We start from the raw sequence: 18,322 nt of genomic DNA, 5'->3' as shown, positions 1-18,322 counted from the left end.
GTATGTGATGCTCCGGAAGTACTGAGGTACTCTGACGGTTGTGTTGAATGTGTCGCAGCGAAGCGGTGACTGGAACTGGAGCCGTCGCCGTCGTATTTGACTGGGAACTCGAGCGTGCCTGGAGGCCGGGCATCGAGAACCTGTTGGCCCCGGCTGGAAACCATGTCCGATTCCGAGTCTGAGAATTACTCGTCGGAGGAGGACGAGGATTACGAGCCTTCAGGTGATCGTGGGTCTTTGCTGTCGGCTCCAGGCTGGCTGCTGTCAGCTCGTTGCTGCCTGTAGTTAGAGAGCTGTGAGGGTGAAACCTGCCGCCACACAGATCCCAGTAACAGACAGATACACACTCACCCCAGGAACACACACAAACACACATACCCCAGAAACACATACACACAGATCCCAGTAACAGACATACACACAGACGTAGGTCCCAGTAACAGACACAGACACACACACCCGAGTAACACACATACATGCGTACAGACTCCAATAACAAATATACATATGCGCATGCGGACCCCAGTAACACACACACACACCCCAGTAATGTGTGCGTGCACACACATAGATGCTGGTAACATACACTCAGGCACACACCTCACTAAGATGCACACACCTACACAGACCCCAGTAACATGCATGCAGAACCTGGTAACACGCATGCACATGCAGACCCCAGTAACATGCACTTGCAGACCCCAGTAATGCGCTTGCTTGCACACACACAGATCCCAGTTACTAAAGCGAGCACAGACTCCCAATAACACACTGGCTTGGATGTAACTCCCAACTCACTGCATTCCAATTCAAACTTGAGGAGTGTTTTTTTTCGAAATGTCCTCTCCTCTCTTTGCAGTTTTGATCTGCTGGTTGAAATATTTGAATTGCCGTTGTTTCAAACAGAACTGCTCCAGTTTATGAAGTTCTGACCGTATGATGTTCTGATCCTGGATCCTGGACACACAGTCCAGCAGGGGAGGCCTCTGGCCCTTCATGACTGTGCCTGCCAGTCGACACCATTCCCCTTGCTCATCCAACTTTCCAGCGCATAGACTGTAATTTACAGAGTTGGGAACTAAACGGTTTCATTTAAACACGGTAAGAGTTTAGCACATGCCACTGTTTTTCAAGCAGCGGGGTCCACACTCAGGTCGCCCTCTTTAGATGAATAGTTTGAACACAAATGTAGATAGTGCAGTGGAGAATTTAAAAGGTAATACAGTGTGGAACAAAGCAAAGAGAGGCTATCAAAATATTATTAGCAAGGACAACCCACGTATTCTAAAAACACAAAGAACAAGAGTATAATGAGGGCGAAAATAGGGCTAATAAGAGTCCAAAATATTTATGGGGAGGTGCTGCACCCCAGAAGGAAATACCAGTAAAACCTGAAATGATGTATACAGGTCCCACTTGTTTGTATACCTTGGAATAGTGCTCCATAGAAGCAATGCATATTCCTGTTTTACTTTCCTTCTGGTTCTTAATGGATTATTTGAGTTTGTTTTAACTGTAGGAGGAAATTGTGGCTAAGGATAATTGATAATTGCATAGTGGCATGGTCACTAATCCAGCGCTCATAATCCAGCATGGAAAAACACAGCAGGTCAGGCAACATCTGAGGAGTAGGAGAACCAATGTTGCTTGATGAAGGGCTTATGCCTGAAAAGTCGACTCTTCTTCTCCTCAGATACTGCCTGACCTGTTGTGCTTTTAGCACCACACTTTTCGACTCCTGACTCTCCAGCATCTGCAGTCCTCACTTTCTCCTAATAATACAGCGCTCCAGGTAAGGCTGTGGGGACTGGTTCAAATCATAATGGGGATGTTTGCTGATTGCACAATATTCATCATCTTCTGTGACTCTTCAGATATCGAAGCAGTCTCTACTTAAATGCATAGTTTAGATCAGAGTGGTGCTGGAAAAGCACAGCAGTTCAGGCAGCATCCGATGAGCAGTAAAATCGACGTTTCGGGCAAAAGCCCTTCATCAGGAATACGGGCAGAGTGCCTGAAGGGTGGAAAGATAAATGAGAGGAGGGTGGGGAGAAAGTAGCATAGAGTACAATAGGTGAGTGGGGAAGGGGATGAAGGTGATAGGTCAGGGAGGAGGGTGGAGTGGATAGGTGGAAAGGAAGATACGCAGGTAGGACAAGTCATGGGGACAGTGCTGAGCTGGAAGTTGGAACTGGGGTGAGGTGGGGGGAGGGGAAATGAGGAAACTGGTGAAGTCCACATTGATGCCCTGGGGTTGAAGTGTTCCAAGGCGGAAGATGAGTTGTTCTTCCTACAGGCGTCTGGTGGTGAGGGAGCGGCGGTGAAGGAGGCCCGGGACCTCCATGTCCTTGGCTGAGTGGGAGGGGAGTTGAAATGTTGGGCCACAGGGCGGTGTGGTTGATTGATGCGGGTGTCCCAGAGATGTTCCCTAAAGCACTCTGCTAGGAGGCATCCAGTCTCCCCAATGTAGAGGAGACCGCATCGGGAGCAATGGATACAATAAATGATATTGGTGGGTGTGCAGGTAAAATTTTGATGGATGTGGAAGGCTCCTTTGGGGCCTTGGATGGAGGTGAGGGAGGAGGTATGGGTGCAGGTTTTGCAATTCCTGTGGTGGCAGGGGAAGGTGCCAGGATGGGAGGTTGCGTGGTTGGCGTGGACCTGACCAGGTAGTCACGAAGGGAACGGTCTTTGCTGAAAGGGGCGGGGAGGGAAATATATCCCTGGTGGTGGGGTCCATTTGTAGGTGGCGGAAATGTTGGTGGATGATTTGGTTTATGCGAAGGTTGGTAGGGTGGAAGATGAGCACCTGGTGTGTTCTGTGGTGGAACTGGTCCTCCTGGGAGCAGATCCGGCAGAGGAATTGGGAATACGGGATGGCATTTTTGCAGGAGGTAGGGTGGAAAGAGGTGTAATCCAGCAAGACCTCGACAATATCACGAGTGCCAGGCAATAACCACGTCCAAAAGGAAAGAAACAAGCCATTGCTCCTTGACATTCAATGGCATTACTGAATTTCGCACAAACAACATTCTGCTTATCATTGAACTGAATTAACTGTATAAATACAATGGTAACCAGGGCAGGTTAGAGGCTATGAGTACTGCAGTGAGTAACTCTTTTCCAAACTTCCAATGGTTGTCCACCATCCCAGGAGTGTGATGGATTCACCCCATTTGCCTGGAGGAGTGCAGCTCCTACAACACTCAAGAAGCTCAACACTTTGCAGGACAAAATAATCCACTTATAGAATCATCGAGGCATACAGCACAGAAACACCAGACACTTGGTCCGATTCATTCATGCTGACCAGACTTCCCAATCTGACTTAGTCCCATTTGCCAGCATTTGGCCCATATTCCAATAAGCCCTTCCTCTTCATATACGTATCCAGATATATTTTAAATGTTGTATTTGTACCTACCTCTCCATCACTTCCTTTGGCAGCTTGTTCCATACACACACCACCCTCTACGTGAAATGGTAATCCCTTGGGTCCTTCTTAAATCTTTCCCCTCTCACTTTAGACCTATGCCGTCTAGTTTTAAACTTCCCCCACCCAACAAAAAAAAATCTTGGCTAATCACCCAATCCATGCCCCTTATGATTTTATGAACCTTTACAAGGTCATACCTTAGCCTTCGATGTCCTAGGGCAAAAAGCCCCAGCCTGTTCAGCCTCTCCCTATAACTCTCAAACCCTCCAATTCTGCCAACATCCATGTAAATCTTTTCTGCATCCTCTCAAGATTAACATCCTTCCTATGGAAGGGCACCCTGAATTGTACGCAATATTCTAAACAGGCACCACCTCCACAAACATTCATTCCGTCCACCACCAACACTCAGTACACACTGCTGCTACTATCTACAAGATGTACTGCAGCACTTTCTAAACCACAACTGTCCAGAAGGACAAGGGTGGTGAATACATCGGAATGCCACCACCTGCAAATTTCCTATCGAGCCATCCACCGTCCTGACTTGGAAATATATTGCCATTCCTCCAGTATCGATTTTTCAAAATCATGGAACTCTCTCCCTAATGGCATGATGGGTATGCCTACATCACATAGACTGCAAAGGTTCGAGAAAGCAGTTCAGCATTACCTTCAATGACAACCAGGGATGGGCAAAGCATTGTTGACCCAGCCAGTTGGTGCCACTGCTCATGATGAATTTTTTAATAACACTGGTATCTATTTCGCAATGTGTAAAAATGCTTAATATATCTTGCCCACAAAAGCAGAACAAATCTAACCCAGTCAGTTACCACTTAATAGTCCATTCTAGATCAGCAGCAAAGTGATGGATGTTATCATTAACAGTGACATTTAACAATAATTTATGCTTATGCCCAGTTTTGGTTCCACTGGGGCAGTTTGACTGTGGGTCCCAGAATACTTTTGTCTTAATATGGACTAAAGAACTGAATTTAAGTGGTGAGTTGACAGATTCTGCCTCTGCTATCAATGCATCATTTGTCTAAGTGTCATAAAGTGAAGTTGGTAGAAATTAGTGGTGTGAGAGGAATCTTTCCTGTTGGTTAGCATCGCATCATGTCCTCAGCCCAGCCTTTGTCAGCTGCTTTTTCAACAATCATCCCTCTATAATTACATCAGGAGTAGGCAACTTTGATTATATGGTGTTCATCCATTTACAAATCCTCAGGTAATGAAGTAGTGTGTTCTGGACAGCATTCAGCTTTGAGTTGTCTGTACATAGTAACAGGAGCAGGCCATTCAGCCTCTCATATCTACTCTATCATTCAATACGTTCATGGCTGATTTGTGGCCTAACTCCATATGCCTCCCTTGGGCTCATATCCCTTGTTAGGCTTACTTAATAAAAAGTTTTCTATCTCAGATTTAAAATTAATAATTAAATTCTCAACAACCGCCATTTGAGGAAGAGAGATCCAGACCTACACTATTCCTTGCATGTGGAAATGTTTTCTAACATCTCTCCTGAATGACTTGGCCCTCATTCTTAGATTATGCCCTCGGTTCTAGAATCTTCAAACAGTAGAAATAGTTTGTCTTTATCTACTATGTCTTTGCCTGTTAATATCCTGAAGACCTCGATTACCCCTTAGCCTTCTAAATTCTATAGAATAAAGGCCTAAATTATCTAATGTCTCCTCAAAATTAAATCTAGGTAGCATTCTTGTAAATCTGCATTGAACTCCTTCCAGGACCAAAAAAGGTCCTTCTTAAGGTGTGGTGCCCAGATCTGCTCTCAGTATTCTAAATGGGCTCTAACTAGAGTTTTGTATAATGGCGGTATAACATCTGCATTCCTATACTCCTGCCCTTTAGATTTGGAGGCCAGCATTCAATTTGCCGACTTGACTATTTTCTGCACCTGTTTGTGGCATTTTAAAGAGCTATGCATCTAAGTTCCCAAATCTCATTGGACATCCACTGTATTTAACTTTGTGTCGTCTTAAAAAGATACCCTTATTCTATCCTTTTTCAGAACAAAGTGGATAACCTTGCGCTTGCTTATATTAAAATCCAACTGCCACAGCTTTATTTTCTGACCTCCTATGAAAGTTCCAGAGGGATCCAGAGACACCTTAAAAGAATACAGTTTCTAAATTGCGGCCAAACCCGTTTCTTACCCGCCCGCCACTGATAATCTTGCCCATAATAATTGGGACTCCCATGGACTAATACAGAGAGCACCATCCCCTGGCTATCATGATCCCTTCTACTATCATATTCTTTGTCACTCTTTGCTACTTACAGCTTCTTGTCTGTTGGATAAGGCAAATGTTGAGGTTTCTCCCACACTGCACCTGTCATAAACCATCATTATGAATATTTCTGTAAGGAAATTGGAAAGGAGGGAACATGTGTAAAGGTCACCTGATTTGAATTTGCAGAAGTCCATAAAGAATAGACATTAATAAGGCCATTCCCCTTTATTGAGATGTGAAGTAGAGAATCCATACAGTGTGGAAGCATTCTACTCAGCCCATCAAGTCCACACTGACCCTCCAAATAGCATCCACCCAGTCCCACACCGTCCCTGTAACCCTGCATTTACCATGGCTAATCCACCTAGCCTGCATATCCCTGGACACTATGAGCAATTTAGCATGGCCTAAACCCAAGTACCTGGAAGTCATTCCTTTTTCTGAGGTTGTTCATCTTCAGCTAAATTATCTTCTTTCACAAGGTCTAGCCTAACCTACACATAACACCTAACTTACACATTTTCGGACTGTGGGAGGAAGTTGGAGAGTATGGAGAAGACCCATGCAGACACCGGCAGAATGTGCACATTCCACACACACAGTTGTTTGAGGGTGGAATCAAACCTGGGTCATGGTGTTGTGAGACAGCACTGCTTACAGCTGAGCCACAGCGTTGTCCAAAGTCCTGATTGAAGTTTCTTGAAATACAGTAATCCATGTGTATAATGGGATTTTAAGTCATTCTTTGTAGTTGATAGCTATAGTTAAGATGAATGCCCTCGGTCTTTACCCAATATGGCAGTTATTCAGGATTAACAAACACCTCGCAACTGGTGGAGATTGCACTGACAAACGTTCTCCTAATGATAACTTGTAACAATTTCAATATATAAGAAGCATGTCAATCTACAGTACATTGCCACATTTTCCAAATAAAATGGTAAGTTTCCTGTGGCTATATCTAATGTTGGTTTTATGATATCCATTGGGTAATTACAAAAAGAATAAGTGTGAAGCCTCCTTGTTTTACAGCAGATGAAGATTACAGTGAAGATGATGTCAATGACCTAGTGAAAGAAGATAATTTAGATGAAGATGAACAACCCCAGAGAAAGAAATGTTTGAAGAAGGCAGGAAGAGGAACAGCTTCCAGGTAATTGGGTTTAGTATTATGCCATAGCAAATTGGGCAAAGCCTTCAGGTAGTGATGATGGTGTTATCTCCCTTTTTAAAAACCCATTTGGAATTTTCTGACTAGCTTCGAGTGGGTTTGTTCACCATCACCAACAGTGGCAATGCCAGCGGGTCCTTCCACTCTCCAGTTCCCTTTTCTAAACATGTCTCTTTCTTTTAGCACTTGCTATCTGCAAAATCTGTCTCTTTAGTCACCAAGCTTTTCCAATGCTCTTTTCCAATTCCTCCACAGTGTAATCTCTCTACCTGCTTTTATAGAAGGTCTCTGAATATTATGCTTCATAAAAGGTTGGAGTTTACATGCACCACTTTATGAGCCTGTATATCCATTTGTTAATCAATTATGTGTCACTTCTTAACTTCTCCATTTGTTGTCATTAAACCTAGATTCTGAGCTTTCTTGCTAATTTTTAATGTAATATACAACTTCTGAACTCCCCCTTCGCGTATTTACCTATGCCGTGTGCCTTCTCTGATTCTCTTCATTCTCCCTACCTCTGACTACCCTCTTAGCCTGAAGAGGGTATGCTACGTCTTCCAATCTTTGTCTCCCATGAGCTCTTTTCATTACCTCCTGTTTCGTATATACCACACCGCTTGTAGCCCAACGTACCTTATTTTCTGCTGTGACATCCTTCTGTTAGCATTGTTCCTCTGTTAGTATTGCCTACAAAGGCAACTCTTGCACCCAATTTGTCATCCCCCAATTTGGTGAGCTGTGCATCCCCTTACTCTGCAGCCTGTGTTTAATCTTGGAACATTCAAGGACTGAGTACATAAATCAATTATGATAAAATTGAGAATGAAAAGTAATATCTGAGCTTTGCGTTTTCATTGAATTTAGCCAACTTTGTATAGAAACCCCAAAAGAGATTTCATGTGTAAGAGAGCTGTAGTTCCAGTCTTAACTTCCAGGCTCTTGTTTGACAGGAAAAGAAAACAAGAGGGAATGTGTTTGCAGCGTGATGATGTGGGAGGAGGAGAGGCTGATGAGCTTGCTGAAACAACAGTAGACGAAGATTTGAAAGAGAAGAAGAAAGCAGATGATCTCTGGGCCAGCTTTTTGAGTGATGTCGGTCACAAGCCTAAACCTGTAACCACCACTCCAACTTCTAGCAACGAGGTAATAACAAACAGAGCTATGTCATAAAACTCAGAATAAACGTAATCAACTGGGACAGGATGTATGTTTATGGCATTGAAGAAAATATTGAAAATGTTTCAGCTTTGAATTTGGTATTTATGGTTGAAGATTTGCATAATAACCTGATTGGCTTTGCAAATATTTATGGCTTGTGTTTGTAGTATGTCTTTAATAGAATAAAATATTCCAAGTCACTTCGTGAACATATGGAGATAAAAATTGACAGAGTGTAAAAAAAATGCACTAGCACTGATGATCAAATTTTTAGCCTAAAAATTAGTATTTTTTTGAAGGGTATTAAAGAATTCCAGAGCTCTGGGCATAGGTGGTTGAAGGTTACCAATGGTAATTGAAAGGAAGTGTGCGATGCTTGGATGAGTCTAAATTTGTCCAAATTAGTGCTGGGTCTGGAGCAGGCTGTAGGGCTGAAAAGGGGTGAAGCTGTAGAGGATGTGAACATGGGACAAAAATTACAACACAGAGATGCCCAGAAACAAATTTGTCCAAATTAGTGTTCTGGGTCTGGAGGAGGTTGGTGGGTAAACAGAAATTATTTTAATTTAGGATGTTGGTGAAGAGGCTCTGAAAGCTTTTTAGGTTAATGGTGAATAGAAGATAGGAAGGTAGCCTGAATAGTATTGATACAATCAAGATGAGCCCACAAAAGGATGACGCTTTCAGAAACAGATGAGCTGAATTAGGGCTGGAGACAGATGATGATATCAAGACAGGAGAAGGTAGTCTTGGAGAGGCTGTGGACTCAGATATTCAAGGTAACAAACAATGCTGAGTTTCAAACAGTCCCACTCTGTCTGCCTTATTGACGATATTGGAGGGGGTTGGGGTGGCAGCTGGGTTGAGTGTGAAACAAGTAGCTGGCAATTAGAATATAGGAATAGGCCATTCAATACTCTGTTCTTTTTAAAGGCCCAGCCTCTACAACCTTTATGTTGCTCTCTTTGGTTCCACAATACTCCAATATCATAACAATTGGATTATTGTGTATGCTGCAACTGAAATAATTGGATCTTATTTGGTTATTGAGCAGTCATATCTTTCAAAGTCAATCTGGTGCTGGTTTCCATTTTGGGATCTCAAGAATTGAGCTTTGTAATTTTGGCAAAGGTTTTAAACTTTTGAGGTGGGGTGGAGAACTTTTGAACATAGAGGTTTGAAGCTGAAGTCAGGCGAAATATTTTTAGCCCTGCAGTGACTGAGTTCAGTGTTGTTGGTGCTACAGTACTTGCTGGGATTTCATCATCCATGTAAATGCAAACTGAACGAAGGGATTTTGATAAATTTCAGAACAAAGTCACAGCAGATCAAAGCATCATCTTAATCTGTCAAACTGACAGTGTTTTGAAATGGTCATTCTACTGCTACAAGTTTTACAAAGGTGAAACAGTTTATTCTAACATTATTATACAAGATTGAAACTGATCTTGAAATTGTTATGGTAATTTATAGAATCATACAGCAGAAAACAGAACCTTCAGTCCAAATTGGCCATGCCAGTTAAGTTTCCCAAACTTACTAGTACCACTTACCTACATTTGGCCCATATCTCTCTAAATCTTTCCTATTCATGCGCCAAACCCACTATCTTTTAAATATTATAACTGGTTTGCTCGTTGAGCTGGAAGGTTCATTTCCAGACATTGCGTCACCCTACTCGGTAACAACTTCAGTGGGCCTCCAGGCGAAGCACTGTATATGATTCCTGCTTTCTATTTATATGTTTGGGTTTCTTTGGGTTGGTGATTTCCTGTGGTAATGTCATTTCCTGTCCTTTTTTTCTCTCTGGGGTGGTAGATGGGGTCTAACTCGATGTGTTTGTTGATAGAGTCCTTCCTTATCTGTATGTAAGAATACTAGTGATAGAAGATCACGTTGTTTCATGCCAGTTGATGTTCATGTATCCTGGTGTCTAATTTTCTGCCTGTTTGTCCAATGTAGTGTTTGTTGCAGTATTTTATAAATGACATTAGTTTTGCTTGTTGTCTGTATAGGGTCTTTCAAGTTCATTAGCTGCTGTTTTAGTGTGTTGGTGTGTTTGTGGGCTACTATGATGCCAAGGGGTTTGAGTAGTCTGGCAGTCATTTCCGAGGTGTCTTTAATGTAGGGGAGAGTGGCTAGGGTTTCTGGACCTGTTTTGCCTATTTGTTTGGGTTTATTGCTGAGAATTCAGCGGACTGTTTTCATTGGGTACCCATTCTTTTTGAATACATGGTATAGGTGATTTTCCTCTGCTCTGCGTAGTTCCTCTGTGCTGCAGTGTGTGTTGGCTCACAGAAATAATGTTCTGATGCAGCTTCTTTTGTGGATGTTGGGATGATTGCTTCTGTAGTTCAATATTTGGTCCATATGTGTTGTTTTCCTGTAGACGCTGGTTTGAAGATCCCCATTGGCTGTTCTGTCTGCTGTGACATCTAGGAATGGCAGTTTGTTGTTGTTTCCTCTCTTTAGTGAATTTTATGCCAGTAAGGGTATTATTGAAGTAATCATCCCAACATCCACAAACGATGCTGCATTAGAACATTATTTCAGTGAGCCAACACACACTGCAGCACAGAGGAACTACGCAGAGCAGAGGAAAATCACCTATACCATGTATTAAAAAAAAATGGGTACCCAATGAACACAGTCCACCGATTCCTCAGCAACAAATCCAAACAAGCCAACAAAACACGTCCAGAAATCCTAGGCACTCTCCCCTACATCAAAGACATCTCGGAAATGACTGCTTAGAGTACTTGGCATCATGGTGGCCCACAAACCCAGCAACACACTAAAACAGCAGCTCATGAACTTGAAAGACTCTATACAGATAACAAGCAAAACTAATGTCATTTACAAAATACCGTGCAAGCACAAACACTACGTTGGACAAACAGGCAGAAAACTACCCACCAGGATACATGAACATTAACTAGCCACAAAACAACATGACCCTCTCTCACTAGTATCCTTACATACAGATAAGGAAGGACACCACTTCGCCTGGGACAACACATCCATCCTAGGACAAGCCAAACAGAGATGCACATGAGAATTCTTAAAAGCATGGCATTCCAACCAGAACTCTATCACCCCCATCTACCACCCCCTGAGGGGGTGAAAAGAACAGGAAATGACATCACTGCAGGAAGTGTCATCACCAACCCAAAGAAACGCAAACATATAAATAGAAAGCCAGAATCAACAGCAGTGCTTCACCCACTGAGGCCCACTGAAGATGTTACCTAGTAGGGTGATGAAATATCTGGAAGTGAACCTTCCTGCTCAGTGAGCAAACCTAAATCCAGAACCTCAACCTGAGCTACAAATGTTATAACTGTACCTGCATCCACCACTTCCTCTGGCAGTTCATTCCACAAACGAACCACCCTATGTATGAAAACGTTGCCCCTCCATTCCGTTTTAAATCTTTCTCCTCACACCCCTACCCGAGGGAAAAGACCTTTGCTATTCACATTATCCATGCCCTTCGAGATTTTATAAGGTCACCCTTCAATCTCCTATCTCCGGTGAAAAAAGTCCCAACCTATCCAGCCTCTCCCTGTAACTCAAAGCCTCTAGTCTGGGCGACATCCTTGTGAATTGTTTCTGATCCTGCTCCAATTTATTAATATCTTTCCTATAGTAGAACAACCAGAACTGTACACATTACTTCAGAATAGACTTCACTGCTTGCCTTCCCACCTATTTTTGTGTCATTCACAAATTTGGCAGTACATTCAATTCCTTCTTAACGGTTATATCTACATTGGAAATAATTGCGGTCCCAGCACTGATGCCTGTGGCACTCCACTAGTTACATGTTGCCATCCTGAAAATACTCCCCCATTCCAACTGTCTGTCCTCTGAGTTAGCCTGTCTTCTAATGATGCTAATGAACTACTCCACTATGGGCTGTTAGCATATTGAATTGCCTAATGTGTGTTTTTGTTTTTAATATTTGTATATCCACTCGAGTATAATTACCCAAATAGCTGCCCTGTATTGCTGCCTGTATTCTTAACTCTCCAGTCCTGGCAACATCCTTGTAAATCTTTCCTGAACCCTCTCCAATTTAGTAATATCTTCCCTCTAACAGGGCGACCAGAATGGTCAGCAGTACAACAGAAGTAGCCTCACCAACATCCTGTTGGACCTGAAACATGACATCTCAATTACTCAATGGTCTGAGCAATGAAGGCAAGTGTGCTAAATGCCTACTTAGCAACCCTGCCTACCTGTGATGCAACCCTTAAATAACTATATACCTGAACCCTTAGGTCTCCCTGTTTGACAACAGTACAGAGACCCCTACCATGAATTGCATAATACCTGCACTTGTTCATTTTACCAAAATGTAACACCTCACATTTCTCCAAATTTGAGACCATTTGCCAAATCTCAGCCCAATTGATTCCGATCTCTTTGTAATTTTAGATAACCTTCTTCACTGTCCACTATACCATCAACTTTAGTGTCATTGGCAAAATTACTAACCATGCCTCCTAAATTCTCATCCAAATTGTTTATGTAAATAACAAACAACAGCACACCTAGCACCGAGCCCTGTGGAACACTGTTGGTCTCAGGTGTCCAGTCCAATAAACAATCCTCCATCACCTCTGTCTCCTACCTTTGAGCCAATTTTGTATCTAATTGGTAAGCTCTCCCTAAATCCATGTGATCTAACTTTACTAACCAGTCTACCATGTTGAACCTTCTCAAAGTCTTACTAAAGTCCATGTAGACAACATATGCCACTCTGTCCTCATCTATCCTTTTGGCCATACCATCAAAAACCTAAAGTAAAGTTTGTGAAAATAATTTCCCACTCATGAAGCCATGCTGACTACCTCTAATCAGTCCATGTCTCTCCTAATGCATATAAATCCTTCCTCTCAGAATCCCCTTCAACAATTTACCCACAACTTATCTGAAAAGAATATCTGTCTGGAATGCTGTGCAATTCTAAATAGTAAAAATCTTGATACCTGGAGGTAGAATCATTCATTTGTTTTTTTTCCCCTGTGTTTTCTTTGTTTAATCAGAGGCAGCATACAGGCTGATGGGTGTTCATTTAAACAGCAATTTGAGTGGTCATTATTGGCCATTGTCTTGTTTCTATTGAGATTAAAACTGGATTCAAACTGGGTTACGTCAGTAGATAGTCACTGAAGAAATTCAGTACAAGAACACAAGAAACAGGAGCAGGAGTAGACTATATGTTGTAGACATATGTGGTTCTGCTATTTAGCATGATCATGGCTCAACTCACACATACCCATCCACTCAATATCTATTGATGCTTTGAGAGACCAGAAAGTTGTCTGTTCCACTCTTAAATATATTGAACGATTGAGTATTAACAATGCTGTGGGATAGAGATTTGCAAAAATGAACAGATCTTTGGGCGAAGCAAGATATGCGTCCTAAATGGTTATTCGCTTATCCTGAATCTATGTTCTTTAGATAAAGTGCATAGCATTAAAGAACTTAAACATTGCTAAAGGAGATAAAACATCCAAGCGTTTTGTCCTGCACTCATTCGAACTCAGACATAAGAAACAGACTTGTCAAAAAGGGATGCCATGTTATATTGCTTGCGAAGAGGTATCTGATTGGTTGGCCATCATAGCCTGGAGATGCAATGGGAACAGTTAACTGCCAAGCTTAATTTTCAGAATCTATTGGCCTGGTCTGATTGGTCAGGGTGCTGCCATGGGAATACAAAAATTGACTGCCTCCATGACCTCTTTTTTAATGAAAAAAAAATGCAATGTGTGTGCAAGACTCTTTTGCTGACATAAAACTGGGAGAAAGTGAGGACTACAGATCCTGGAGTTCAGAGTTGAGACTGTAGTGCTGGAAAAGCTGAGCAGGTCAGGCAGCATTCAAGGAGCTGGAGAATCGACATTTCGGGCATAAGCCCTTCATCAGGAATGAGGCTTGTGGGTCAGGGCTGCGAGATAAATAGGAGGTGTGTGGGGTTCGGAGGAAGGTAACTGGGAAAGCAATAAGTGGATGAAGGTGTGGGAGAAGGAGATAGGTCAGAGGGGGGAGTGATGGACAGGTCCGGAGGGCAGTATCGAGTTGGAGGCTTGGGACTGAGATAATGTGGAGGGGAGGGGAGGGGGCTGTGCACTGACCTCTACACTGCTGAAGCCAGGTGCCAACTCGCAGTCACCTCCTACTGCCCCCTTGATCACAAGCTCACCTTCCATCACCAAACCATCATTTCCCAGACCATCCACCACCTCATCACCTCTGGAGATCTCCCATCTACAGCCTCCAACCTCATTATCTGTGAATCCCACACTGCCCGATTCTACGTCCTTCCTAAGATTCACAAACCTGACTGCCCCAGTTAAGCCATTGTCTCAGCCTCAGAACTCATCTCTTCCTACCTTGACACCATCCTGCCCCCCTTAGTCCAGGAACTCCCCACCTATGCTCGTGACACCACTCATGCCCTTCACCTCTTCCAAGACCATAAGATGTAGGTATATAGCTAGGCCATTTGGCTCACCAAATCTGCTGCATCAATCAAATAAATCATGGCTAATCTATTAATTCTTTACATTAGCAATCCTTATTTTTAAGACTGAATATTGGACTGGTTAATGTTCATTTTATAACTACAATCAGTGAATGACTGGGGAATGTCTAGCAATACAAGACAACTGAATTATACTAACCCATGGAATGTTTTTAATTAAGATAATTATTAATAAGCTGGTTAACATGTTGAAAATTCATTTTATGATCTGTCAACTTAGACAGCAATTGCACTGTTGTGTATTTCCTACCAAAGTTGTTTTGATTTTACAGTTGTTAACATACATGATTTCTGCTGCCTATGTACACGTGTGATTTATTTTCTTATTCCTCTCCATAGGACATACAGGTAGATCAAGGGAAGTTGAGCATACCTGCAGATATGGTGAAAAACCCAGAGAAGCCAAAAGCACCTGGAAAAGTCACAATCACAAAAGTGTTTGATTTTGCTGGAGAAGAAATCAAGTAAGTTGTTTTAATTTGATAGTGTTAACAAAAAATTGTAATTTAACAGTAAAGTAAGCTTGAAAGTGACTTGTTCTAACCCAGACTCTGCTAGTTGTTTACAGTATTGTGTACGACCATATAACATAGAAATAGAAGTAGGCCATTCAGACCACTGAGTCAGCTCCATCATTCAGTGAGATTATGACGAAACTGACAATCCTCCGCTTCTCATTCCTGCCTTTTCTCCATAGCCTTAAATTCCCTTCCTGATTAAAGCATCTATCTTGGCCATGAATATTCTTAACGACACAGTCTCGACATATCTTTGTGGTAAAGAATTCCGTGGCTTAACTCCCCTTTGAGAGAGCAAATTCCTCCTTATCTTAAATGGGTACCCATACTATAAAATTAAGACCTCTGGTCCTAGACTTTTCCACAGGGGAAAAGTGTTCACATCTGCCCTGTCAAGCCCCCATTAGTTTCAAGAAGGTTTCTTTTATTATTCTAAACTCCAGTGAACACAACCTGTTAAATCCCACCTCATAAGAAAATCCCTCCATACCTGAATCAACCTGGACTTTTCTAGATTGTCTGCAATATCCCTTTCTTGGATATTGAACCAAAACTGCTCACAGTATTCTAGGTGTGGTTTGATTAGTTCCTTTGTATACTCTTACCAAGACTTTCCTATTTTTTACACTCCATCCCTTTGAAATAAAGAGGAGTGTTTTCTTTGTCTTCCCTGTTGCATAGTGAACTTTGTGCTAGCTCGTTGTGATTCACACAAGGATTCCCAAATCTCTCATCTGTATCTTTCTGCAGTCTCTCTCAATTCACATATACTCAGCTTCTCAAGAAAAGCTCTTGCTTAAAGAGCTTAACCTCACAGTTCTCCACCTTATATTACATTTGCCAAGTTGTTGTCTGCTCACTTAACCTGTGTATATCCCTCTCTAGATTCTTTGTGTCATTCTCACCAATTGTCTTTCCACCGATTTTTTTTGTGTCATCTGCAGATTTGATGATAGTACATTCACTTCTCTCATCCAAGCATCTTCCCACCACCATGTGCAATGACAACGTCAGCAGATAAATGGGAACATGACCACCTTCAAGTTCCCCTTCAAGCCATGCACCATCCTAACTTGGAAATATATTGCTTTTTCTTCAATGCCACTGAGCCTAGCTCCTGGAACTCCCTCCCTAATGGCAATGTGGGTGTACCTGTATCAAATAGATTGCAGCTGTTCAAGAAGGTAGCACATCACCAACTTCTCAATAGCAACTAGGAATGAGCAATAAATGCTGGTCTAGTTAGGGATGCCCACATCCCATGAGCGAGTAAAGAGGAAAGAAATCTATATATGCACAAGTACTTGCGCCTGTGCACTCCTCTAGTTACAGGTTTTCATCCTGAAAATGTCATCATTATCCCAACTCCGTTTGCTATTAGTTAGTTCATCCTCTATCCTTGCTAATGATTAACCCCAACAGCATGGACTTTACCTTATTGAGTAGCTTCATGGAGTACCTTGTCAAATACCATTTTAGAAATCAAAACACATTACATCTACTCTTTATCTATCCTACTTCTTACCTGCTCAAAGAATTGTAATAAATTTGTCAGGCATGATTTTCTCTTTATTGAAGCCATGTTGACTATGCTGAGTTATAATCTGCATTTATAAATTGTCTTCTGTAATCTCTTACTTTAAGTTTTTTTAACATTTTCCCAATGATAGATGTTAAGCAAACTGGCCTTTTAGTTCTTCTCTTTCTATTGTTAAATAAGAGTGTTACATTAGCATTTATCCAGTCATCTTGGACTTTTTCTGAGTCTAGGAATTCATGGGAGATTACTGTCAGTCCATTTATCATCTTTGTAATTACCCCCTTCCATATCCTGAGATACAACACAAGTCCAGTTGCCAAATCAGCCTTCAGCACCTTTAATTCCTTAGTGTTTTTTCTCAAATATTGGTTATTGCTTTTATTTTCTCCCTGGGTTTTGCGTCTTTAATAGCATTCCAAAAATTCTGAACAATGTGCTGTGCAGTGAGCACTGATGCCAATTCAAAGTTTGTGAAAAGATTTGTAGCTCGGGTGCTCGTTGTTGTGGTTCTGTTCACCGAGCTGGAAATTTGTGTTGCAGACGTTTCGTCCCCTGTCTAGGTGACATCCTCAGTGCTTGGGAGCCTCCTGTGAAGCGCTTCTGTGATCTTTTCTCCGGCATTTGTAGTGGTTTGAATCTGCTGCTTCCAGTTGTCAGTTCCAGCTGTCCGTTTGCAGTGGCCGGTATATTGGGTCCAGGTCAATGTGCTTATTGATTGAATCTGTGGATGAGTGCCATGCCTCTAGGAATTCCCTGGCTGTTCTCTGTTTGGCTTGTCCTATAATAGATAGTGTTGTCCCAGTCGAACTCATGTTGCTTGTCATCAGCAATTTCATCAGCAGATGCCTAAGGGAAAGACAACGGAACGAGGACATACCACAACCCAAAGGACTAGCCACACTACCATACATCAAGAGCATTTCCGAACAGCCAGACTACTGCGACCACTAGGACTCATAGCAGCACACAAACCAACAGTCACTCTCAGACAACAACTCACCAGAACGAAGGACCCGATACCCAGCATGAGCAAAACCAATGTAGTGTACAAAATCCCATGCAAGGACTGCACAAAACATGGCACTCATCCACAGATTCAATCAATAAGCACATCGACCTGGACCCAATATACTGGCCACTGCAACGGACAGCTGACACTGACAACCGGAAGCGGCAGATTCAAAGCACTACAAATGCCGGAGGAAAGATCACAGAAGCGCTTCACAGGAGGCTCCCAAGCACTGAGGATGTCACCTAGACACGGAACAAAACGTCTGCAACACAAATTCCCAGCTCAGCGAACAGAACCACAACACTGATGCCAATTATTTGTTCATCCTCTGCCATTTCCGGGTTCCCATTATTATTTCCCCAGCCTTGCTCTCTGAGGAATCCATGTTCATTTTGGCACCCGTCTTTCTTTTTGAATATTTTAAAGAAGCTCTTTTCTGTCTGTTTTTATATTAATTAGTAGTTTACCTTCATAATTTATTTTACCCCTCTTTATTATGTTTTTGGTCATCTTTCATTGGCTTGTAATCATTCTGTTTTTCAATCCTCTGGTTTACCACTAATCTTTGCTTAGTGACGTTTAACCCTTCCCTGGAATTCTCCTCCTTCACTGGGATACGTGGTCATGGTATTTTGCCATTAATCTCCCCTGTCCCTATAGT

General features: G+C 42.3%; 1 protein-coding gene across 2 annotated transcripts in view; it reads left to right on the top strand.

Moving 5' to 3' along the window:
- The first annotated feature begins 6 nt into the window (after window positions 1–6).
- The window catches only part of cfdp1 (craniofacial development protein 1), a 193,272-nt gene continuing 174,956 nt past the window's right edge, over window positions 7–18,322 (top strand). Inside the window, exons 1-4 of one of the 2 annotated variants that reach the window (XM_043707045.1) lie at window positions 7–223; window positions 6,736–6,853; window positions 7,825–8,017; window positions 14,931–15,055. In XM_043707045.1, coding sequence (XP_043562980.1) covers window positions 163–223; window positions 6,736–6,853; window positions 7,825–8,017; window positions 14,931–15,055 — 497 coding nt within the window. In that variant the 5' untranslated portion in view covers window positions 7–162. Of the gene's footprint in view, window positions 224–6,732; window positions 6,854–7,824; window positions 8,018–14,930; window positions 15,056–18,322 lie in introns of both variants that reach the window. The other variant, XM_043707044.1, reaches the window with a different exon arrangement.

Source organism: Chiloscyllium plagiosum, chromosome 17, assembly GCF_004010195.1.
Source record: "Chiloscyllium plagiosum isolate BGI_BamShark_2017 chromosome 17, ASM401019v2, whole genome shotgun sequence".
Lineage (NCBI taxonomy): Eukaryota > Metazoa > Chordata > Chondrichthyes > Orectolobiformes > Hemiscylliidae > Chiloscyllium > Chiloscyllium plagiosum.
Note: the sequence above shows the minus strand (reverse complement) of the source record. Positions and strands in the feature narration are given on the sequence as shown.